Source organism: Mustela putorius, unplaced genomic scaffold (genome assembly GCF_011764305.1).
Source record: "Mustela putorius furo isolate JIRA1106 unplaced genomic scaffold, ASM1176430v1.1 tig00000450_pilon_pilon_pilon, whole genome shotgun sequence".
NCBI classification, from domain to species: Eukaryota; Metazoa; Chordata; class Mammalia; order Carnivora; family Mustelidae; genus Mustela; species Mustela putorius.
The window spans coordinates 14,130,621-14,156,000 of record NW_025421385.1 but is presented as its reverse complement, the minus strand read 5'-3'; the positions used below and the strand labels follow the sequence as shown (position 1 = coordinate 14,156,000).

Sequence of the window (25,380 nt, the reverse complement as noted above, 5' to 3'; positions counted from 1 at the left end):
AGTCAAAAATAAATGCGGTCTAGATGAGACAATCAGGAATAATTTAGATTAGTGCCAGGTGCTTGTTACTTTATTTTTATTTTTCATAGGCAGGACTACCGTGGTATAGCTAATAGATATGTTATTTGAACATGAATACAACCTTTCTTTTTTGTTTTTCGAGATGGTTTTTTTTTTTTTTTTAGAAAAATCACTCATAAATTCAACAAATATATATTTGGTGTCTCCTATGTGCCAAAATTGTTCTAGGTGTTTGCACTAGCTCAGTGAAGCAATCTAAAATAAGACAAAATTTCTTAGTTTTTAGAGTAATTAATACATGTTATCAACAAATTCATAGATGTAAACTATGTAATCATATTGTTGGATTCTAATCCAAAAAGGGAAGATGGAAGAGGTACCCAGTGTATGTTCTTATCATTTGTAAATTATCAATTAAGAATAAGAAAACCGGTCAATTTGGAATAGGATGCAATGAAGAATTAAACGTGGGCTTATAGAAAAATGTCTTCATGACAAGCAAATGCTTCATTCATTTTAAATCAAAGGTTGTTTTAAAGTGAAACACCATGACAATTGTTACCTTATTTCTAATGTTTCCTATAGTGTGGTCTTCTGAATGGAAACAGAATATGAATTATTTGCCTAAATTTCACAGCACCAGTGTATTCCACACCATCTTTGCTTATTTCTAGCAAATACTTTTTTTCCTATTACTCATATTCGTTTAATACATTTTAGATGTTTTCAAAATACTATATTGGAATATTAAAATGTATTTCTAGTCTCTGGCATGGAAATCTATGACTGAATGTTTATATATTTAAAAATAAAACGTGTAATCATTTTGTTTCCTAAAGAGTAAAGAGGCGGTGACAGTTGATCACTGATATATTTCAGAAGTCCTGGAATTGAATTAAGGTTTAAATAATAAGATGAATTGTAGCAAGAATAAACACATTAAAAAGTGTATACCAAAATTTTTTGGAAGAAAATTTTTGATAAAGTCATTTAAAGGCGCTATTTTTTGTTTACTTAGGATGTAGTGAAATGATCAAATGACAACTTTTAAAAACAGTTTTAGAGATTAAACATATTTCATGAATATGCCTTAGTGGGTTGACATCTATTTTCCCTAGTACACCACACAAGACATAAGCAGACTCCATATATACCAGATTCCATGTAACCTTGATTGCAAAAGATGCACGAAAAACCAGGATAATCTGCCCAGCAATGTAATCGTAGCTAAGTGACATAGCACCCTTCCACCCTTCCAGAATGATTTGTTCTGAGCAATAATGTGAACTACCTGGTATTTATTTTACTATTTTTAACTGCATGAAATGGAAGAGGGTTTTCCCATTCCAAAAAAAAAAAAAAAAAAAGATTAGATAGGAAAGTGGCTGCATTTTGAAAGTGTGTTGCGTAAAAACTATAAAAGAAAGAATTTCTTCCAGTCCACTTTTTTAAAAACTATTTGAATGAAGTGAACAATGACAGTCTATGCATGTGGTCATGTTGGAGCTGGGATAGCAATAAGTATCAGAGTGTCTCAGTTTGTGCCCAAATGCAGTCTGTGCGTTTGAGCAGTGGAGTCTGAGGTCTTCCCCTAAAGAAAGGAATTGCTCCCCCCTGTGGTTTGTGAGGGTAAATGCCACTAATACTGGAGCCAGACATTTGCATGACACTTACAAAGTAAAGCTGTAGGTGATGAATCCATTTCAGGTGGTATAGATGAATCAACAGAACACTCCAATGGGGTTAATTCAGAATCAAGGAAAAGAATGATATAACCATAGAAACATTTTAATGATATTGCACACAATACTGACTTTGAATGCATAAGTCAGAAAATATTAATACATAATTCCAGCTATAAAGTGTTGCCCAGTATCAATCAAGACCTCTCAGCTCAACATTTTGTGTGAATTGAATTTTAATAGAGTCACATAGCAGTGAAAGATTAATCGTGGGGCCAACTAGCACTTGATGAAATGTAAGAAAGGAGTTCTTAAAAGCTAGACATGGATTATAAATGTAACGTGTGAGCTGGTCACCTTGATCTGGTGGATTTGCATGTCCATGGCAGATGACGAAGTTTCCAAGGCATTGAGTTCTTTTTCTTTCTCAGTTATCCAGTCTGACAGGGTCTCAAAATTATTGCCAAAATGATCCCACTTGTTTTTCACCATTTCCATGGTTTTAATACTAAAATTAACCAAATTAAGTAAATAAAATGCAGCACTTTAATAGAAAACAACACATTTTCATTTAAATCACCAGATGAAAAGACAGCAAAGGCATTTGTGATGATGTCAAAATTGAAACTACTGGAACAGGAAAAAAATGCACATTCGATCTGAGTATTTAGTCCTCAAGTCTTCCTCTCTATCTCCTCTGAGAATGAGCATTTAACGAGGTAGTATCTACACTATGTTATGAATGGAACTGTGCTTCGAAAAAAATATAGCTGGGTCCAAAAGGGTTTGAATCCAGGTATAATCTAGGTAAACTCTGCATGTGGCCAGTAATTGCCAGGACTTTTAATAAGGCTGCCTACACAGATTCCAGTGCACGGAGACTTTTAGCAGTCCGGCTTTCATGGACAAGGTCCTTTTGCTCTCAGAGCAGAGATACTGCAGGGATGCTCTAGACTCAAAGATCTTTATAAAATGTACCTTTACGAGTCAAGACAGAGCTTATACTCTGAATCCCACACTGCCTTACAGGAACTGTTTCTATCATTAGAGCTAAGCCTGCAATTTATGATCTGTAACGATTTCAGCTGTTCTCCCATGTTGGTCCAGTCTTGATTCCAAAAGACTCTATAATACAGTCTTGTACATGAGCACCCTAACTGCTTTTAGAAAATCTGGGCTTTATTTGTTATAAATCTAGTGAACAAAATTTCAACTAGAGATGTCCAGTTTTTTTAGCTATGTGTATATAACCAGATGATTATGGCTTTCAGTTAGAAAAAGACTAAGAAAATAATAGTATATCATTGAACTGATACATCCTTGGGTTAAAAAAAAAAATGAAACAATTTCCCTGTTTACCAAAAGGCACTTGAAGACAGCAAAAAGAATGCAATGGCATCACTGAATATTAAATTAAATAATATTGCAGTCTCAAATGTATACCCTGGATGTGCCTAATGCTCCTATCAGTACAGGTAACACAAGCTAAAATACATTGCAAGCTTTCAAATGAAATAGATTCAAATGGATATTTCTAATAAAAGCAGCTTCTTTTCTAATAAACTCTTGAGTTTCATTATTTTCAGAATTTGATGGATAATATTTAATATAAAGTTCACAAAGTTTTGAGTCATAATTTCCTTTAAATTATTTAACAAATTTTAAGGTTTAGGCAAAGGTACAATGTTAATTTTAAGGTGTTACTAGTATTAAAAACAAATTTTACAGTTTAAAAAATCCACCTTAGAAATCACATTCTATATCTTAAGAATAATACGTATTGGTGATTTGCCAGTAAATCTACTTTAATAAAAATGTATGGCCATATTATGTTGAGGAACATTGGCCATATCTTCATATATTTATTCCCTGCAATTCTTTTGTGTGTTCATTTTGCATGTAATAGGATACCATAAGCTAAACTATTTTTTCTTTCATTTTCAATAAACAAATATTAGATGTTAAAAAGTAAAATAAATTTTTGAAGTTAATTTTTGGAAACAGCATATCAATCAGTGACAATTCAAATATGGAGGCACTATAAACAAGCTCTGTGAGCTTCTTGGAGATGGAGACACTTGGTCTATGTCACACATATTTAGGCCCAGCATCTACACAACCAAAATATCTCTTCTTCCCTCTAACTGGTGACAACAGAACAATACAGTAAAAAAAAAAAATATTTTAAATATTGATTCTTTTTCAGATTGTATGAAGGCCACAGAATTGAATAGATATGGCTTTCTCATGAACCAAGTCAGTTAACAATGCAAAAACCACATCTTTTGTATTTTTCTGCTCTGTTATATAGATGATAGTTTCTGTCTTGGTGATACTTTCTTTTGAACTGTAAGTGCTTCCTCAAAACATGCTGAAATACACAGACACTTTGAGATTTTAAAGGAATGCTTTGAATACAATATACAGGAAAGACTGTATGAAACTTTATCTCAGAGAAGAAAGTTTAGGACTTGTCAAGCACATACTCTTCTTCAAGTGTGTCTTCTAATTTTTTGACTTGCTCTTTGATTGACTTAGCCTGCTGCTGAAGCAGCTGCTTATTCTTGGGCCCAAGGGGTATCTCAGAAGCTTCCTTCACAAGATTTTCAGCCTGGACTGCAATACCTTCTGTTCGTTTAGAAAACTCCTAGAAAAAGAGATTATTATTGTTAGGAAGACATAGTTATCCTTCTATCCTATCTACCTTCATAGTTATCCAACAATTCTCACAAAAATCTTTTTCCATGGTTCCCTAGATTGGGTTTACTGCTTTGATTTCTCAGCTGCATTATAACTAACTAACTGCTCTACAAACATGTTAGTTTATTACAGGCCCCATTCAGGCAATGATTAATGGTGATTGATTTTTTTTTCAGTCATATAGATAAGAGATTTCTAGGCCAATTAACATAAATATATTTTATTTAATGAAGGATATCTTAGTCAATACAGTGTATCACTGATATTTACCTATAAATAAACATATTGTTAACTAGTTCCCTCAAAAGAGAGATCATCTGATCTTAAATCTTTATTGTTAAATCTTATTTATTGTTAAATCTTATTCATTACTGTCAAAATTTATTCACTGTATACATATACTATATGCTGAAAAGAAGATAAGTTCTTAACCAGCTGAACCTGGACTGGAGCTCTAGATTTGCTAATTGCTAGTTCTTTGACTTTGGTGAATTATTTTTCAGACTTTCATATAAAATGCAGGTAGTAATGGTTTCTTATAAGGTTGCTATTAGCAGCTCATCAGCAATTTCATTTTTAAGTGTCTGGCACTCTAGCAGGTGCCTATTATCATTTTTTAAATGTCTCTCATAAATTTGAGGACAAAAAGATTTAAAAAATTTGCCCATTGATTTTCATTAATAGTGAACTACTTCAATTCAAAAATGAATTTCATATGAGAGAGGCACTGGTAAATTTTAGCTGTTACCTGAATTTTGTCAGGTAAATGTATTGAAAACTGAATTAAAAAAGCTAATTGCAGAGATAATCTTTTGTGAAAAAAGTATCTTGGTGTCTCATTTCTTCTCACGTAAGAGACATTCATGGGAGGTTTAAATTTTGATCAGAAACTCTTCTTTCCAAAATAGGTAATGAAGAAATCCAAAGGAAGTATTTTCAAAGGTGAGACTTCTGACAGCCACCTCTTCCCACAGAGTATCTCCCAGAATTATTACATAATTCCAATGTAAGATAGTTACTACATAATACTATTGTATCTTCATGTTTGAAAGACTTAAAGTCCACATAGAAATATCAACATTACTTCAGAGAAGGACCCAGCAATTTGATAGAATAAAAATGGGTCAGTGCAGCTTCCTTTTCATGATAGATTTATAATATTCCAAAAATTGGTATTTGCCAATGTCACATTAAATTCTGTGGTTATAAATGTCCACTGTTGGTGTGATGGGCTTAGAATCATGGTGAACTCATTTGTGAAGCCTGATTCACAGCATAATCTCTCCAAACCCTATGAACAGAATCAGAAGCATAAAATAGTATTTTTTCCCCAGTGTTTTCCAGAGCTCAAGAAAATCATGAAGAAAGTGGTGTTAAATCTAAAAATGCTTATATACCTTCACTCTAAGAGCTTTCTGTCAGAGCTAGGTATGGGGAAAGCACAAGGCAGAGGAATTCAAAGGACAGAGTGATATTGATAAAAACCAAATTGAACCAAAACAGAATAATATTATAAGGCTTTATCTCTAAGTCCCAATAAGAAGACCCATGAGTGGCAGTACAATGCGGCAGGAGAGGACGGACTCTGGCTTCAGGTAGGTCTAGAGTTGAACCAGGCTCTGTCCTGCACTAGCTGTGTGACCTTGAGTGTGACCTCTGCATTTTCATTTCCTCATCAGTCAAGGCTTGCTGTAAAGAATAAACATGATATTGCTATGGACGTCTTACCCCACAGTGCCAGAATGCACTCAAGTTCTTGAGCACAACCACACGAGGGCTACAAATGGAATGAAGGCTGTGTTAACAATGTGGAGCGAGCAAAAAAGTAGAGAACGATTATTCTAGACAGCATCTGCTTGTGCGACAGTATACAGAAACAGTAAAGTAGCTCAGTTTTTCAATGAAAAACCTAGTGGCTGAAGGTGTGTGCTCTGGGCTCAATCTTGTAGGTTTGAATCCCAACCTCACCAGTTAGTCATCCTGAGATCTCAGATAAAATAATTTAAAAAACCTTTGTACCTTATATTTCCTCCTTACACAACTGGATTCATCGTGACACCTATTTCTTAGGATTGTTTTAGAGTTTAAAGATGATAAATACCATATGAATAGACCAGCATATGTCTATACCTATATATGTGTGTGTGTGTGTGTATATATATGTGTGTGTGTGTGTGTGTGTGTGTGTGTGTGTTCAGTAAATGTTAGCTCTCATTATTAAACCAATCGCAAAGTATGCAAGATTGTTAGCTAAAGAAAATTTTAATACTAAGACTAAAAACATTACATTTGCTTCATCTACAGCTGTTAAACCTATTCAGAGGGATCAGAACCACATGGTATCAGAAACTCTGGATGTAACCTGGTGGAACACCCACATAGTAATTAACCCAATAGATTTGTTTGTATTTATAAAAGACACCTGATATAGTTTTAATACATAAAGTAATTAAAATTAAAATTAAAAATGATGTTTATTTAAATGGATGATGAAAATCATACAGAATTGAAAAATTCTATGGCTTTATAAGACTTCAAACTCCCCAGTGAGTTAATAATAGGAGAGAGAATACAAAATTGGCAGGATGAGAGACAGAAACCTTTTAAGCCTTTTACTGGTAAGAGAAAAGCAGCACAGGGGTATACTTGCTGAAGGTTACTACCTCATGGATAGGTCTTCTTTCTTATTCATTGGCTAACACATTTCTATACTAACTCAAGTCATTCTGTAAACCCAAAATATGTACAAAGGGAACCAAAACAACCTGTACAACTCTCTAAATGCTTCAGACAATGTATTGGTCTGCTCTGACTCTCTAAGGTCTTTGGGCATATAGGCTTGGGCTTGTGAAACACGCCTACTAAGTATTAGCTGTTGGATGTCCCACCGGAGCCTCAACCTCGATTTGTCCCAAACTGAGTCCGTCATCTTCCTCAACTAACAGCCATTCCTCCAAGTTCCTGTCTCACTCCCAGGGTGTCTGTCGGGCTCAGAACCCGGGATAGCTTCCTTTCCTTTGCTCTCTCTCTCTTGTGTCTGTTCCCACGGCCATCCCTGTTGCCCTGATTCATGTCCACATTAATACTGACATGCAATAAATTTCTAATCGGATCCCGTGGCGCAAGCCCTGCACCCTTTCAATTTTCTACACTGCTTAAAAATCTCTCTCCCTGGGAGCACGTGGGTGGGTCTGTCGGTTGAGGGGTGTTTCTTGATTTTGACTCAGGTCATGAACTCAGGGTCCTGGAATGAAGCCCTGCATCGGGCTCCATGCTCAGGGCGGAGTCAGCTAGAGGATTCTCCCTCTTCCTCTGCCCCTCCCCCCTCTTGTACATACGTGCACGCACGCTCTCTCTCTCTCTTAAATCAATCAATCTTTTAAAAAAAAAATGCATCTCTGTAAAGTATAGCTCTGATCATGTGACTCTTTTTCTTAAAAACCTTTAAGGGTTCCATGTGGCCTAGACCTTCCAGTATCTTTGTAATATGTCCTTTATAGCTCTACTTCCATTTTTCTGCTTTAAAACAGAATCTCCATACAGTCTCATACTTCATGCCATTTCCCATTATAGAAATGCTCATGTGTTGTTCCACATTCTGCTTTTCTATGTCTTACCTGCCCTTCAAGGTTCAGTTAAAAATATTACTGCCTTCAGAAAGATTTTTTTTTAAAGTATTCGTCTATGAGCGAACTAACCATCTCCCACTTTAATAAAAATTTTTCTTAGTTCTTGATATTTAAATCTTATTTATTTCATTCCTCAAAGCAACTTGACCAGCGTGTTGAAGAGTGGATGACCAATAAACAAGAGTACTGATTAAATGAATAATTATAATAATTGATTGTAATAAGGGATGAAAACAGGTTCAAAATAAAAAAAAAAGAAGAAGAAAGAGAACAGTTTTGCTTCGGAATAATGAGCACCAAGGGACTGTACGCTCAGACTGATATACCTTTGTCTGTTCCAGTTCTGAAGATAAACTTTCCAAACTGCTAAAACTCAAAAAGCGCTCATGGCTGGAACCTGTTTGAAAAAGGTATCTGACCACTGTCTCTTTGTTTGTTTCAAATCGCTCCCATTTTCTTAATGTGACCTAAATTTGAAAAAAAAAAATGCACATATCATGTTATGAATTATCAACACGTATCACCAAATCTTGTTCACGTTTCCATGCGTTTGTTGGGCTGTCGGCCTCCAGTTAACTCGGTCCCAATTTCACGGACTGCGGCTGAACAAAGACGGTGCTAATGTCTCCTGCAAGAATTTCACTCACCTACAAAAAAGAGGATGTGTAGACCAGCATTCTCAGAGTTTTCTATCAGGAAAATAGAGCCTCCCAGGCTCTTTCAAAAAAAAAGAAAACAGAAAAGGGAGAAAGAGAAAGGAGAAGAGTGGGGAATGAGTAGGTGGCAAGAGCTCAACACTTTTGAAGAGTGTTAAGATCACAATACAACGTAAACATGTGGGGGGGGCCTGGGTGGCTCGGTGGGTTAAAGCCCCTGTCTTCAGTTCGGGTCATGATCCCAGAGTCCTGGGATGGAGCCCCACATGGGGCTCTCTGCTCAGCAGAGAGGCTGCTTCCCCCTCTCTCTCTGCCTGCCTCTCTGCCTCCTTGTGATCTCTGTCTGTCAAATAAATAAATAAAATCTTTAAAAAAATAAATAAATAAACATGTGACTGTTTGGACCGCCCAGAAGAGCGAAACGGTCCAGTGTTAATTCCCGGACTCCGACAAGTGAGCATTTAACATTCTGGCTTTATCACTGATCGCTGCTCTGTGACTTTGGGTAAAGTCCTCAAACTGTTTCTGCTTAAGCTTCCACTCTGGCAAAATGTGCTAATTATAGCGCCTCCCTGCTAAGCTTGACGCGATGATTAAAAGAGAGAACTCGTGTCAATACTTAGCCCAGTGCTGGAGCGTCAGAGGCGGGAACCAACGCCCGCTCCCATGAGGAGACGCCAGCTGAGACCTGGGGGTGAACAGGGCCCTCGACGTCCGGTCTCCCACCTGGATGCGGCGCTCCTGCTTCTCCCTGCTGTGCTCCATGTGGTCCAGGGTGCTCTCCAGCTTCCGCAGCTCCTCCCGGGCCTGGTCGGGCAGCCCGCCTTCTCCCCGCTGAGCCTGCGCTACCTGCTGCTGCACGTCTCTCTTCTTGGCCGAAATCCTCTTTGTCTTTTGCTGGAGAACAGGTGCATAAAAGATCCTCTGTGAGCGACTAAGCAGGATAGAAACACCTACAGTCTAATGGGGTACAGAGAGGTACAACCTCGCGGCAGCGTGGGCCCCAACTGTCTTTTTTTTTTTTTTTAAGATTTTATTTATTTATTTGACAGGCAGAGATCACAAGTAGGCAGAGAGGCAGGCAGAGAGAGAGAGGGAGGAAGCAGTCTCCCTGCTGAGCAGAGAGCCCGATGCAGGGCTCAATCCCAGGACCCTGGGATCATGACCTGAACCGAAGGCAGAGGTTCAACCCACTGAGCCACCCAGGTGCCCTCCGCCCCCCACAACTGTCTTTTAACAGTTAATGTGAACAGGGGCGCCTGGGTGGCTCAGTCGGTTAAATGTCCACCTTCAGCTCAGGTCATGATCTCAGGGTCTTGGGATCAAGCCATCCTTCAGGCTTCAGGCTCAGTGGAGTCTGCTTGTCCCTCTTACTCTCCCTTTCCCCCCAACCTCTGCTTATGCTATCTCTCTCTCTCTGTCTCTCTCTCTCAAGAAAATAAATAAAATCTTAAAAAAAAAAAGTTAAATGTGAACAGTTAAAATGGCAATGGGGACTCTGTTAGTCAAAATGGGCATTATTTCAGAATATTTTGTGTTTTTAATGGTAAACAACATAATTTGATATTGGTGTTTTAATTGTGTGCAAATTTAGGCACTTAGCATTTTATGGAATATTCCAGAAGGAATCTGACAAAAGCGTTCATTTGACATGATTCTCCTTAAAGAACTATTTCTGCCTAAAAAATGTGAATTCCTAACTCTAATTTTTTTTTTAAATCGTTTGTGCTATACTAAGAGAACTTAATTCCTGGGTATAGTCAGACTGATAAACCTGCTGAGACACATGGGGAAAGTTATCTTTTAAAATAAACTTTTTATTGAGGTATAATGTACAAACAGTGGTAGACAGATCTCAGGTGTATACATATGAATTTACATGAAGTAAGCATACATAAAACCAAGCACTGTTCCGAGAAATGTAAGAGTTTTAGAACATTAATGTAAATATCTATAATTACATATTTCCTTGACTTAAGTTGAACCCTAACACAACTTTTACAATGACTGAGAACAATGTAATGCCAAGCATTAATTTTTTTGTACTCAGCCTTTTTATAATTATTAAATAAATCTGTAATGCCTAGAGGCTGCTGTTTTATGCACGCTTTTAATGCCACTTCCATTTAATATATTATTATATACAAAATTAGCTAGCATTTTGCTATACATTACGTTAGCTAAGGTTTTGCCATTAAAATACTTGAGTCATACTTCTACTTACATTGAGTTTGGCAAGTAAGTTTGTTAAAATTGTTTATTATCAATACATGTACCAGAATTTCTTTACTCTCAGTTCTAATCCTTCATAAAAGCGTATTATCCTGAAAGGTTTCGTACTTCATATAAGTTATCCTTCTCCCAACTGAGACGTATTCAAAGTTGTAAACTGAAGGGCAGGCTGTTAACATAACGGTAAAGAAGAGTGATCTCAAATATGGATCATTTTATCTCTACGCTTTCCTTCTCTGTTATGAAAAGGACAACTGAGCAAGTTTTATGAAGGTTTTCGTAGCTAAATTATTCCTTGAATTTTTTGACGTCACCAAATCACTCAGGCTGGGATTTTACCTGGCAGGCTCTTCTGAAATACCTAATATTTAACAGAGAACAAAGGTGCCAAGATTTTTTTAAACCATTCGCATGGACTCCCCCCTGTTCCCCCTTTCCCTTTGTCTTTACTCTTGGACATACAGTTCTTGTCACCGCTCTGGCTCTGCCAGTGGCTAACAAGCTTTGCACGAGTGCCCCGGGGAACGGGCCTCCTACCTGGTGATGGAGAAGTAACTGCTGTGCTTCAAACAGGTTTTCCGTGTCCAGGATCTTCTCCGCCTGCTCCTGGACTTCTTTAGAGCCAGAAATTAAGTCTTCAAGGGAACTTTGCACTATTTCTTTGTACTGGACACAGTCCCCAAAGTTGCTTAACATCTTTTCAACCTGGATTTTCATGAAAAAATTACAACTCATATGATGCTCATGGAATCTTAAATATTCTAAGAACATGTGTAAAGTCCATCTCAGTAACTCTGAAATATATACATGGATCTCTTTTATTTTTTATATTTTTGAGGTTTATTTAGTTATTATTAACTGCATAGCCATTTATGGGGATTGTAAGCCTCAAGGGATACAGTGCTCTGTGTCCACTCAACCTGACAGTCAAAGCAAGGTGATGGAAGTGGCTATGCTGTATACCTTATTTCCTGGATCCCTTTAATGACAGTCCCACAACCAAAATCTAATCATAAATTTAAAAAATAAAGTATAATAAAGCTGAGTCCCTCCTGTTTAAGTAAGGAGAAAAACTGTGGAGGGGAAAAAATGAGAAGAATGAAGAGTATCTGTTGAAAATGCACTTCCAATATTTTTACATAAAACACGATACAATGGCTAATTCTGTGGTTCTTTAGTAAATTCTTTTCCCTGAATTTTCTGTGGTTCTTTAGTAAATTCTTTTCCCTGAATTTTCTGTCTCATTTCTGCTTCCACTAGTTCAGGGTCACCAGCCTCTTCTGTATTCAAAGTCTATCGCTCTCCCTTTTCATTAAGATCGTCATTTTCACACTGCTGGTCTTTTGCGTTCCACGGAAGCCTTTTCATTTCTCCTACTCTTATCCCATCTTTTCCTCTGATCCTCTTATCCTCTGAGTTTTCCCCCGGCGACGTGAGTGTGCTCTGCTCCCAACTAACAGCAAGGAGACACGGTGAAAGCCACAGACTCCACATCTCAGTAAATCACAGCTTTCGTTGAAAGAAGTGACTCCTCCTTCCATAAAGCCCGTCTAACCACGGCCTTTTCTTAGAATGGACAACAGCAAACACTTTGTGTTCAACACTCATTTAAATATTAAATGGATTATAATCAAAGTATGGACTGAAAATGTCAAATTCATCCTTTAATATAAATTCCCTACGTGAACAAAATGAATGTTTTCCTTCCTCTTTCTTTGGTTTTACTAATGATTGAGTAGCATACCAGGGTATGAGTATAAACTATGACCTTTACGGTAGCTAGGGTTCAGGTTCTGAGCTCACGGTGGTGAGGTTCTAAGCTCAGCGTTACGTCGGCTTGAGACCCTCCCTGTCCTCCTGCCTCTGCCCTGTGATTGTGTGTGCTCTCTCTCTAAAAAAGAAAAAAGAAAAAAGAAAAAAGAAAAAAAAATAGAGTGGATTTATTGAAAACAAAAATCTTATGTTCCTTATAAAGAGACATACAAAAATAATATTCTTGGATATCTTATGTTACTGGTGCAACTGTAAATGTATAAATTCCTTGATCTTTCTTTCTGCTGCTTCCTTATTGTTGTATGTAAATGTATTAGATTTCTCTACCTCGATTTTGTATCCTGCGATGTTACTGAGTCACTATATTATACTCCTGAAACTAACTTTACACTGTATGTTGACTAACTCAAATTCAAATAAAAACTTTAAAAAACTATAAAACAAAACAAAACAAAAAAGGTAGATAGGTATGCTAAGAATTAATGTCTGTACTTTTTAGGGGCAGATTGTTGCTACAAGTCCCAGGGGCAGTGTCATGAGAGTACTTGGAAGATAAAGTAAATAAACAGCCTTGGTAAAGTGTTAGGGAGACTAGTAATTTCTAAGTTTAAAGGCTGACAAAGTGCTTTATGTGTGGGGGGGTGCAACAAAATAGAAACTCATCTATCAATGTGACTAAAACTATTTGTTAAGTCTTGGATCAAAGCTCACCTGCCTGCATATTTACTTTTTTTTTTTAAGATTTTATTTATTTACTTAACAGAGAGAGATCACAAGCAGGCAGAGAGGCAGGCAGAGAGAGAGGGGAAAGCAGGCTCCCCGCTGGAGCAGAGAGCCCGATGTGGGGCTTGATCCCAGGACCCTGGGATCATGACCTGAGCCGAAGGCAGAGGCTTTAACGCACTGAGCCCCCCAGATGCCCCACGTATTTACTTTTTAAAGCTGCAATCCTTACTTTTCTCCTTACCTTCTTGATCAAAGAAAGAGTAGAGAAGAATAATGTCAGAATTTTACTGAAAGGGTGGTAGCGGCTACGCTTCCCGGACTAGTGCTGTGAAAGACGGACATGGAAGGACTGAGGTAACTCACATCCCCCAATCTGATTAATCCTACCACTATTTTCATTTTGTCAAGAACTGTTAAGAAAAAATGATATATCATATCAAAATTCACAAATAAAACTAAAATCACGTGCACTTTAGAGTATTTTCGGCTTATGTAAATTCACTGCTAGGGTCGTAAGCAGATCTACATGCATTCAAAATATAAAAGGTTAATTGACCAAATTATGTTAGATTAGAGAATTCTCCAGAGAATTCCAAATCTTCAGAATCAGGGAACTTTAAGTCACCTAGATGATCATTTTGCCATGCAAGTTCATAAATGACTTCAAGAAATAATGGTAGCTGTCTCTTCAACTTTCCATTCTTAGTTATCTTCCCATGCACAGACTCATTAGACATGCATGACAACCTGGTCGGTAAAAATGTTCTCACCGAGGGTAGAAGGGGCCTACTAGAAATGAAGTAAATAGGTTTGTCTATTTTAATTCATATAGGAATATAAACACTGAAATGTATATCAAGAAGTTTAAAATGGGTAAGTCTTGCATGAAATAGATTTTACTGGTCTGTGAACATTGAATATTTTATTATTACCAGAGTTAAACTGTTTACTTTATTATTACCAGAGTTAAACTGTGTTTTATTTTTATATCAGAGTTATTTACTTTATTATTATCAGAGTTAAACTGTTAACTCTAGGTTCATCTGACTCCTAAGCCTAGGTTCCTAACCTCCAAAATATACCTTCAACTGACCATGAAACAATGCTTTTAGTAACATTAAAAAGTGTAGATCTGGTAAGTTTCATACTTTAAATACCGGTTGTTACTCTGAACTAACATATCCGATAATGGCACACACCATAGTTCAAATATCTTCCCCACCAATCTTCATATGAATAAGTATCTTAACTGTTGTGTTTGAACTATACTTCCTTCATATAATTACAGTGTAATCCCAACCCAAAGCAAAGAACCCTCCAGATTCCTCACCCAAAACTATCTAGTTAGAGTGTAAGCAAATGATCTACCTCTGACAACAAAGCTGCAAGAGCCTTGAAAGAACCAGATAATTTTGCCAGCTCGTCTCCTTGCTTTTGGGCTTCATTCTCAGAAGAAACTTCAATTAAAATTTTAAGCCTGGATTTCAGCCAGTTGAGAGTCTCGCCCTTTGTGGTAATGCCATTCCTGATCTCCTGGAATGAAGAGAATACACTGTGAATCCAGAATGGACACAGACCGAGAAAATGGATACAGTGGAGCCAAGAGAGCCCTTCACTCACCAGTAATGCCTGCTTATTTTGCTTTTTGTTCACATCTTTAACAAAAGTTCACAAGTGCTAGAAAAAAAATATTTCCCCAATGCCAATACCTAATATGTAAAATCAATACTCTGTATCGAAAAAGTTAACTAGATGGTTAGTTCATAATTAGATGGTTAGATATTTACAGATATTCCCTTTGAGCACAAATAAAGATGCCTCTAAAAGTACTGTAGAAGAAAATGAGATACCAAAATTGGGAACTATAACACATATTATTTTCTGTTAGTTGGTAGGAACATTGTATTTTTAGAAAAAAATAAAAGGTTGAAAGAATCCCTTTTTTAGAGAGCAGATTTCTTTTTATTCAAAGAGTTTAGTTGTTGAATACTATTATGGATGCCCTAAAAATTGATCTTAACTTCAGGAACTTATATTTTATGCCTCGCTTTTGTTAGCTTGGAAGGCAATAACCCACTTAGTACGATGTGCAAAAAGGAGCACAGCTCCAATCTGGGAAGGGAAGGCATATTGACCAGGACAATGCTGGAAAGATTCTGGGGCCTCAGCCCTTGTGAGGTCTGGGAACCGTGCGAATGCTGACTGGGACAACGTCTTCCTCCTACACAGCTCTGGGAAGCATGAGGAAACCATGCAAGTTGCTACAGAAGACCATACAGGGTGAATTCACACCCACAGAAAATGACCGCTTCCAGAACCAAGTGGTCTCTTCATTTGAAGCTGTGCATTTTTTTTTTAATATAACAGCAACCAATAGCCAATAATAGTATCCTACTATAGGTATAATATATTACTGAGCATCTCTAGTATTTAATGGTATTATAAATTTAAGAGAATAACATGAAACTCAGAGGATAGGAATAAAAAGGAAATATGTCCTCATTAACAGCAGCTATGTGACTTACAAGTGTTCAAAATGCTGAAAGATAAGGATTTTCACCATGGCATGTGTCTACAAAACAGAGCAGAGCCACGCTAAGAATGAGAGGGTTGCTGTATGTCATTCACAGAACGTGAACTGGGTTCGGGCTTAGGGTTCTGTCACCTGACTCGGTTTATGAGGCTGTGCCCATGCTTAAAGAGCTGATCAATCCAGACTAACTGTGACATAAAAATGAAACTTAGAAACTTTGCCCAATTCTGTGATCTGGCTGAAAATGTATCAAAACCTCCAGTGTTCTTGTTTTCCATAACAAATCTTAAATCTCTGCTGTGTTATATGCCCATGCATGCAATTTTCTTCTCAGGATTTTCCATTAGCTAAAGACATATGAGAGGTACAACTAAGCAGGACTAAATCTCAAAGCTAAGAATGATTCAATGGGGAAGTCCCCTGTTCTTCTCCACAGTAACATGAGGATTCTTAGGATTGTTTTTTCGGCAATTTAATTTTTTTACAAATAGAAAACAATACATCAGTTAGTCAGACTGTCTACCATTAATTTTTTTATTATGAAAAATATGGCCCAGAACTAACCTCTACAGCACGTTTAACCTCTCCGTGGTTGGCAGTATCGAAGGGTTTACTCTTAAATGCTTTCAACTGTGTCTCCTTTGCAGATATCCAAGATGAGAACTCGGAAATTCTGAAATATCAAAAGTATTCTCTAATTAAAGGGAGACAATATCTCAGTGGATAAAATACATTTTCTATTTGGAATTTATTCATGGAAATATAACAATCAACTGATTAGCAAGTCAATGAACACATTTTCTGGAAATTGCCCCTTTGGCATGAAGCTCAGGGCAGGGGTGGCTCTCCTGAGCGGTTACTTGGAGGAAAGAGAAAGCAAAGCAGATGGAGTTCAGCTAAAGAAAAAGGTGTGTTCCCGGGGCCTGAGCACCTGGGAGTGTGGAAGGCACCACCTGGGGTCTGGCCTCATCCATCTCCCCCAGGCTGAGACAGAACCCAGAGGCAGAAGTTGCCCTCTGGGGATATGAGGATATCCGGGAGGAAGGAACTGCCAAACGTGCTTCAGAGAGATAATATCTGGGCCCCTTGGAAATAAAGGTTGTTTTTTTTTTTTTTTAAGATTTTATTTATTTATTTGACACAGAGAGAGAGATCACAAGTAGGCAGAGAGGCAAGCAGAGAGAGAGCAGGAGCAGGCTCCCTACTGAGCAGAGAGCCCGATGTGGGGCTCGATCCCAAGACCGTGGGATCATGACCTGAGCCGAAGGCAGAGGTTTAACCCACTGAGCCACCCAGGTGCCTGAAATAAAGGGTTTGACCCTGTTTCTGACTGAAACCCATTCTTTTTTTTATTAAATGAAGCATTTTTATATAAGAGCACGGGCAAGGTCACACAATCTGATTTTCTTTATTGCTTTGGAGGAAACACATGTCACTTCTTGTTGGGCGATGATCTCTGAATTCACAATATTAGGACAGACCATGTCCATCTCTGTTCCCCAACTACCTGCTAGAGTAGTCCTTCCACTTGTCTGGGTCTTCCATGAGCTTCATGTAGGTGGCATCGATGGCAGCTCTGAGCTCTCTCAGAGTGGCATGACAGGTTTCCGGTGTGTTCCTTACCGGGTCCCGGACTGGGAGTTTCAGACACAGTTCTTCAATAAGCTGTAGCCTTTTCTCACAAAGATGATGAGGACCTTTGTCACTGAAGAAAATCTAATGAGCAAAAACCGTTGATAAACTGCCTGTGAGAATCCACACAATACTTCCATATTTTCATAGACGATTCCCCTTTAGTCTACTAGTATACAGTAATTAAGCTATTTCGTGTTTTCAGACCCAAACCAAAGTATCAGGTATAAATCTTCTAAGTAACAAGGTGACTTTGCATGCCTGCACTTGGGGTGTGTCAGACGTACCCTGTGTTCTTTAATGATATTTTCACTGCCTTCCTGGGCCACCAGTTTGATCTCCCGATCCAGCTCAGTTCTGCATTCTTCTACAGAAGCTAAGAACCTATTCTTCTCCACACCAATCTTCAGATGAAGCAAGTGATATGGGGCTTCTCCTTGAAGATCCTGCATTCCATAGGAAGATTCAAAAATATGATGCCATTCCAATCATACACATTTTCAACTGGAGTGACAAAAGTCCAAAAATATTCCCTTTGGGGCCAATGTGATTTAATCACTATCGACTGCACCTGGCTGCTGTGATTTGTACTTTTCCAAAGACTGGGACCACAATGAATTCTCTCAACCTGCACGGTCGGATTTTTCACAATAATTATTCTTTTTAATTTTTACCATAGCCCCACACAGTATTACTATTTCTACTTTAAATGTTAGACCACTGAGGCTCAGGGGTAAGTGGAAAAGCTAGATTTGAATCTATATGCAAACCATGCACTGATTCCACATACCCTCTCCCTGGCATATGTCCTTTTTAATTTTGTCAACGACCCTGTGAGGTAGGTAGAACATAGGTATACTCACTACACAAAGGGCAAAGAGAAAACTTTACTAGTCAAGAAGCCAGGATCAAACAGGCCACACTTTGGACCACCTGCCTTGTCTTTCTTCCTTAGAGCATTCCTTGAGAAAACAAGCCAGCCTCATCAAACATGAAATGTTTTATGTTCTTTTTTGATATAAGCATAAACTACATCATTATCTACATTAACTACAGCTTTCCATTAGAGTCTCCATTCCACAACAGATTTATGATACGTTAGGCTTTAAAGACATCTCAAAAAGCTTGGGTTTCTTTAAGAATCTTTTTTTAATTTTCAAATTTAGCATGTAAACAAAATATGTCCTTAACTGTGTTTTTTCTGTGCTTGGAGTTGATTTTTTAGCCTATGTTACTGAGATGAAAAAAAAAAAAAATCAAGAACTGATGGAGAATATTTTAGCTGCCTATCTTCCAGACCCTGTGAGCACTTCACGTAACGCACATGAAGTTCGTCACTTGCTATTCCCTTGTGATAGCACTCATTAATCTGCTGCTAGGGCAGGCTTCCTCCAACCTAGCTAGAAGACGACAGCCTTGGGTGGGTCTCCATTACACTGCAGCTCTCCCCTGGCATGCAGCTTCTAGTGTCAGCTTCCTGTGACAAGCCCAATGTGGGGCACTCAGGTTAGACAAGTCAAGTGAACCCCTACGTCCCCCACTCGCACATGTACCCCAATGTTTACAGCAACACTGTCCACGGTAGCCAAACTGTGGAAGGACCCAAGATGCCCTTCAACGGATGAATGGATAAAGAAGATATGGTCCAGATACACAAGAGAATATTATTCGGCAATCAGAAACAATAAATACCCATTGTTTGCATCAACATGGATGGAACTGGAGGGGATTATGTTAAGTGAAGTAAGTTAAACAGAAAAAGACAATTATCATATGGTTTCACTCATATATGAAACAGAAGCAATAGCACAGAGGACCACAGGGGAAGGGAGGGAAATCCAAAGAGAAATCAGAGAGGGAGATGAACCATGAGAAACTATAGAACCCAAGAAACAATCTGGAAGAAGGGTGTGGGGAGGGGGTAACAGAGTGATGGGTACTGAGGAGGGCACGTGCTATGATGAACACTGGGTGTCATACTTAACTAATGAATCACTGAACACTGCAACAAGGACTAATTATGTGCTATACAGTGGCTAACTGGTCATAATATAAATAAATAAATAGATAGATAGATAGATAGATAAATAAATAAATAAAATCCTAGCTCACAACTACTCTCCAAGTGGGGCCACTTCTCTCTTCCAAAGCTTTCATAAGTATTACCTATATTTGGGGGGACTTATTATATATTATACTTTCATTATCTGCAACTAATTATCTCCTGCTGGAAATAATTAACTCCTACTGGAGATAATTAACTCTAAGCTCTTTGGAGAAATTGATTGTGCTTTTGTGTTTGTCACTGAGCCCTTAAACAATAAATGTTCATATTTATATTTTTTAGATCATAATAATCTAAACCAGATGGTAAAATCCTTAAAAACAACAAAATGTTAGTTTACCTTAGTATAGTACATACTTAGTATATAACATGTTAGTATACCTTCGTTACTTCGATGAGAAGAGTTTACCAAATGTTACCGAGTAAGTAAAATGCCCTTGTCCATTCTTATCCCCAAAAATACTCAGGAAAAGAGAGCACTACTGAGTAATATGAGAAAATCAATGCTATTAACAAATAAGAAAAACAAAATCCTGTCACGTTTTTTTCATTGTTTTATTCAAGTTCAGTTTTTTTTCCAATGGGAGAAGTAGGTGTGGTGGTTTTCCATGAATTTCTACATTTCTCTTTCAATTGAACCTTAACACTCTCAGGCTCTCTCTCATCACACATGATACCTACGTATGCGTGTGTCCCATTACGTCCTGACTCACCTTCCACTGTTTATGGAGCTTTCGAACGGCTTCCTGCAGGCCCTGCTGCTCCTGCTCAGGGAGAATGTCGGTGAGCTCGTCGCAAGCTTTCAGGAAAGCATTGAGCACTCTCTGATCTAGCCGACTGAAAAACTCCTGGCACAGAGAGGAGGAAGTGGGTAGGAGTGTCGGGCAGAATAAAAGGCAGCATCAGACACTACCCAGTTAAGCAATCGTGCCTCTACACAAGCCCCTCAGCCAGCTGATGCCCTCTTCAAACCTTCCTGGCAACTTCTCTTCTTGTTTTTTTCAGGAATGAACTATAATTATCTATAGTTATGAGTCAGAAGCCACCACATCAGAAATTCAACTAGTGCTTTTCATTTTTTTTAGAAAAAAAAAAAAAAATCTTTGCAGTTTTCAAATTTGGTAGACTATTCTGGAAGGCCAAGGGGTCTAAAACCTTGATTCCATAGGAATAGAGTTTGCATTTTCTCTTTGGTAAAGTCAGAAGAGCAGAGTAGAAGCAGCCTTTAGCCTCACAATTCCTCATACCCTAATTTAATGTGTTTCAGGCCCTGCTGATTCATTATGAGCCATTTCTACGTTCAAACAAGTACAACATGACCCCACATGCTATGGACAGAACTGTGCCCCCCCCCCACTAACTGCCCAAATTTATATATTGAATCCATCGCCTGCCGATGTGATGATATTTGGAGATGAAGCCATTGGTGTAATCAGGTTAGATGAGGTCATGAGGGTACGACCCTTATGATGGAATCAGTGCCCTTATAACAAGTGACATCAAAGGTCTTGTTCCCTATGTATCTCTGCCTTATGAGAACACAGCAAGAAGGTGACTACCCACAAGCCAGGAAGAGAGTCCTCGCCAAACCCAACCATGCGAGTACTCTGATAGACCTACAGTCTCCAGGACTGTGAGAAAATAAATGCCTGTTGCTTAAGCCACCTAATCTGTGTATATTTTAATGGCAGATCAAAAAGACCCATACAGCACATGTGTACCTATGTGCATGACCAAGTGTCAATAAAGGAGATGCTGAGTGACCAGAGACATCAACCCGAACTTCAGCCAGCTACGGCACTAATACATTGCGGTCATCATATGACAGCATGGTTTATACCAGTACCCACTGGAATTTCAGGAAACGGAGCTCAAAATACATGATCTCAGAGGGCTCCTAATCTCTACCGAGCATTTAAGAGATTGCTAACATTTTCAATACCCGTATGTTTGAAATGAGTATGATTAACAGGAAGATGACTTCACAACTGGACAAGTTGTGGATCAGCTACCAAGCTTCAGGGGACGTGGTACTCACACTTTGATACGGTGGATTCATGAAATGAGCACAAAGACTTAGCCATCCACCTAAAATGATCTCTTAAAGGGAATATGTTGGTTATACAAGAATTTCTCAGCTAAATAATTCAGGAGAGCCTCATTATACATCCAGTAACTCTCTACCACTTCAGGGGCTTTGGAATGTCCAATTATAAGGCAGCTCATCAATTGCTCTTAAAGGTTGTTTTGTTGTTGTTGGTTGTTTTTGCTGCTGCCATGTTTTGGGGTCTAATAATCTAAAATGTCTCGGCCTTCCTAACTCACCTCTGCTTCCCCACTGCCTCAAAAACTTAATACTAGAACAGAAGTTTTTTTTATTTTTGTTGTTGTTGTTGTTTGTTTGTTTTGTTTTGTTTTTTTAATTTCTCACTCAAGACCACTTGTCCGTGTCCTCAGGTCAAGTGCCCAAGGAGGGACAAACTCACGGTGTGTCTCTTCAGGAGGTCCTCCGGGTTTCCCTTTTCCTCCAGACCCTCCTGTGCCATCCGCAGCACCTTCTCCAGCTCTGCTCGAGACTCCTCGAATTTCTTCATCAAGCGACTATTGGTTTCCACATGTTTCTTCCAGTCTCCAATTTTCTTCACCATATTCTTGATTTAAGAAATAATGCCAACGTGATGCTGCTTTCTCGTTACTGAAAGCATCATTTTGTTAAAGAGTACTGTTTCTTTTAAAATAAACAACAACACTTGGAAGGAATACATTTCATTATTATGAGAGTAATCAACTTCTTTTGACATGAATGAATATCAGCAAAAGAAGAAGTAAATGATTGCTTCCAAACTTCAGCAGGAGAGGCATTTAGCAAGAGGGGAAGCATGGAACATGAGGACGACACATCCTCTCTGTATTTTCCCTCGCTCAGGTCTCCGTAGCAGGAAGCAAGCTTACCTGGAAAGCACCATGGGCATCGGCAATCTGTCTGTGCAGCTTTGTCTGATCAAAATGCTTTAGCACACTGCTCAAGGTCACGAATTTTTGAACATTTTGACTGCCTTTCTCAATTTGTGTCATGGTTTTCTTACAGCTCTCTTGACAAGCTGACAGCTCCTACAGGGACACGAAGCCCATAACAATAGTATAAAAGGGTGAGAAAGAGGAGGAAAGAGAAGAACCATTACAAAACAAGAAGAACATTATAGAGCTTTTAGGCATTTAGTCAGCTGTAAGTAAAACCAAAAGTACAGGGAAGTGTTTCTTTTCATTGAGAAGATCTGAATTTTAAGAAATCACTAAAGTCAGTGCTTTTTATATGAGGCATTTAAATGTCACATTGAGTTTTTTTGAGTTTTTTTTTTTTTTTTTTAATTTCATGCCTGTGTTACTAACATTAAGAAACCAAAAGGCCATCAAAATTGTTATTTGCCTGCAATGTGTCCAACTCCCAGGCCTAAGATTTAATGAGAGAACAATCACAAAAGCAGTCAACGTCTTAGGTTTTAATCTGACTCAATAAATTTAATGCCAGTGCACATACTTCACTGACAGAGCTGCCGCAAATGATGTATTATTTGTGTATCCCCAAATGCACAACATTTGAATTCCTAAGGTTCATCAGTTGTCAACCTCATTAACAAAACGGTGGACCTCATATCCTAACCACAAAGGCAGGTGGGTGTGGGAGGAGCGGCAGTTGTCCCATGTTCACAGGATGAGAAACCATGGTGACCCATGCCTTCCACCTCTGCTTAGTAACCTGGCATCATAGTGATTTCTGCAACTGGCAGCATGGAAATCATCTGGCCCAACCCAAGGCCAACAGTCATTTTCTAACTTGAAGCCAGATTATCTGCATTTCGACATCCTCAACAGCTTTGGAAAAATATTTCAAACTGTTCATTTGGATACCAGTTTTGGTAACCAAAGGCAAGTACTAAGACCAAGATTTTATTTGTTTTGGCAAAAGGAAGTCAGGACATATTTCTCCTTTTGAAGATTTAGGACACAAAAGAGTAATATATGTTAGAACGATATTATTAAATATTATCAATACTATCATTACTAAATACTAAATTACTAAATACTATTACTAAAATATCAAATGTTATTTTAATTGTGGAAGGATTCTTTGATGGCAATTTTTTTATTAACGTATAATGTTATTATTTGTTTCAGGGGTACAGGTCTGTGATTCCTCAGTCTTACACAATTCGCTGCACTTACCTCTTTGATGGCAATTTACAGCAATTTGAGAATACAAGAAATGGCACTGTGACTCAGAGTGAAAGACAATCGTTATCTAATATGACAAGAACCCACTAGAATAGGGTTTGGTGGTATAAGCATTATGGCTTTACTATGAACAATAATAAGAAAATAAAAATAAAAATAATTGCTACCAGTTATAGAGTGCCAACTATGTGCCACTGTGTATCAGTTACATTGTGGAACAGATAATGTAATCTCCATAATAAGCTCTCAACTAAGGAGAGGAAATAAAAGCTAATCAAGGCTTTGTAATTTATTGTATCAGATCTAAGATCTGAATACTTGTCTGACTCATTTCAGATACTCTCTGCCCTTTCTGCTAAGTGATGCCACCCTTCCTCCAGGAATCTGTTTCAGGGAATGCGTGGTAGACCGTTTGCCCATTAAATTTCACACTCCTCTGATGGATAGGGTCATTTATAATAAGCCAACTAAATAAGTCAATTAACTGCAAGAGTGCAAAGCTGTTCTGCATAGAGATCTGCTTACTAAAAATGAGACATAAAGAAAAAGGATTATCACGCGACACGCATTTCCAGAATTTTGTGACTCTATAATCAGACTTAATCTTAGATGCAAAGAAAAGATCTCATAAGACACAGATTACAGACACTGGATAGAAATGGAATGCAACTGTTTGCTTTTATATATATCTAAGTATCTAAATTAAAATTTACTTATAAAAAGTTAACTCTATATAAATTTAATAGATAAAACTTCTGTTCTCTTGTTAGGGGAAAGGGGTTTCATCTTTGGACAGATGTATATTTTTGTTTTGAGATGCCAGTGCTACTCTATTTTTTTAAAAAGATTTTATTTATTTATTTGAGAGAGAGAGAGAGAGTACATAAGCAGGGCTGGGGGAGCAGAGGTGAGTGAGAAGCACACTTCCCGCTGAGCAGGGAGCCCAGTGATGCGGGATTCAGTCATAGGACCTTGGAATCATGACCTGAGCCAAAGACATGATTAACTTAACTGACTGAGCCATCAGCCACTCAGGAATGCTATTCTAGAAAAATGTTTCCTGTCCTAACTGAATTTCTCCCACTATAAGCACCATCTCAGTCTTGCTACACACGCTGTAAAATAACTTTGTCTCCTCGAGGGGATTTCTCCTTACCTGTTGTTTCTGTTTAAAAAGAGCACTAGATTGTGCCTCATGCTCAAGAACTGTTAAGATTTCATTGATTTTCCCAAGTGAGTCATAAAAGAATGTCATCTGCTTTTCTAGTTCTTCCAGTGGGATCAACAGCTGTTGAGACTCATAAAGGAGTGGAGAGTGACATTCTTTGACCTTTAAAAATACAAAGACAAAAGTTCTATTAAAGGCCACTAATTACCACAAACTCAGGGCACCGTTCACAGTTCTGAGGAACATTGTCTTCAGGGACATTGTCATCTGGTGCTTACAGATCTCCAAAGACACTTCTTGAATGATATTTCCTATGTATTGTTACATTTT

At 38.0% G+C, this 25,380-nt stretch overlaps 1 protein-coding gene across 16 annotated transcripts in view; it reads right to left on the bottom strand.

Annotated features, from left to right (window-relative positions):
• The window catches only part of SYNE1 (spectrin repeat containing nuclear envelope protein 1), a 464,420-nt gene that overhangs the window by 273,210 nt on the left and 165,830 nt on the right, over positions 1 to 25,380 (bottom strand). For all 16 annotated transcript variants that reach the window (XM_013056743.2, XM_013056751.2, XM_013056755.2 and 13 more), the window contains 13 exons: positions 25,039 to 25,212; positions 22,602 to 22,760; positions 22,136 to 22,300; positions 20,363 to 20,497; positions 17,872 to 18,030; positions 17,460 to 17,668; positions 16,517 to 16,625; positions 14,788 to 14,952; positions 11,458 to 11,625; positions 9,415 to 9,585; positions 8,359 to 8,499; positions 4,190 to 4,350; positions 2,061 to 2,211 (listed from right to left, as the gene is read on the bottom strand). In XM_013056743.2, coding sequence (XP_012912197.1) covers positions 2,061 to 2,211; positions 4,190 to 4,350; positions 8,359 to 8,499; positions 9,415 to 9,585; positions 11,458 to 11,625; positions 14,788 to 14,952; positions 16,517 to 16,625; positions 17,460 to 17,668; positions 17,872 to 18,030; positions 20,363 to 20,497; positions 22,136 to 22,300; positions 22,602 to 22,760; positions 25,039 to 25,212 — 2,067 coding nt within the window. The remainder of the gene's footprint in view (positions 1 to 2,060; positions 2,212 to 4,189; positions 4,351 to 8,358; positions 8,500 to 9,414; positions 9,586 to 11,457; positions 11,626 to 14,787; positions 14,953 to 16,516; positions 16,626 to 17,459; positions 17,669 to 17,871; positions 18,031 to 20,362; positions 20,498 to 22,135; positions 22,301 to 22,601; positions 22,761 to 25,038; positions 25,213 to 25,380) is intronic.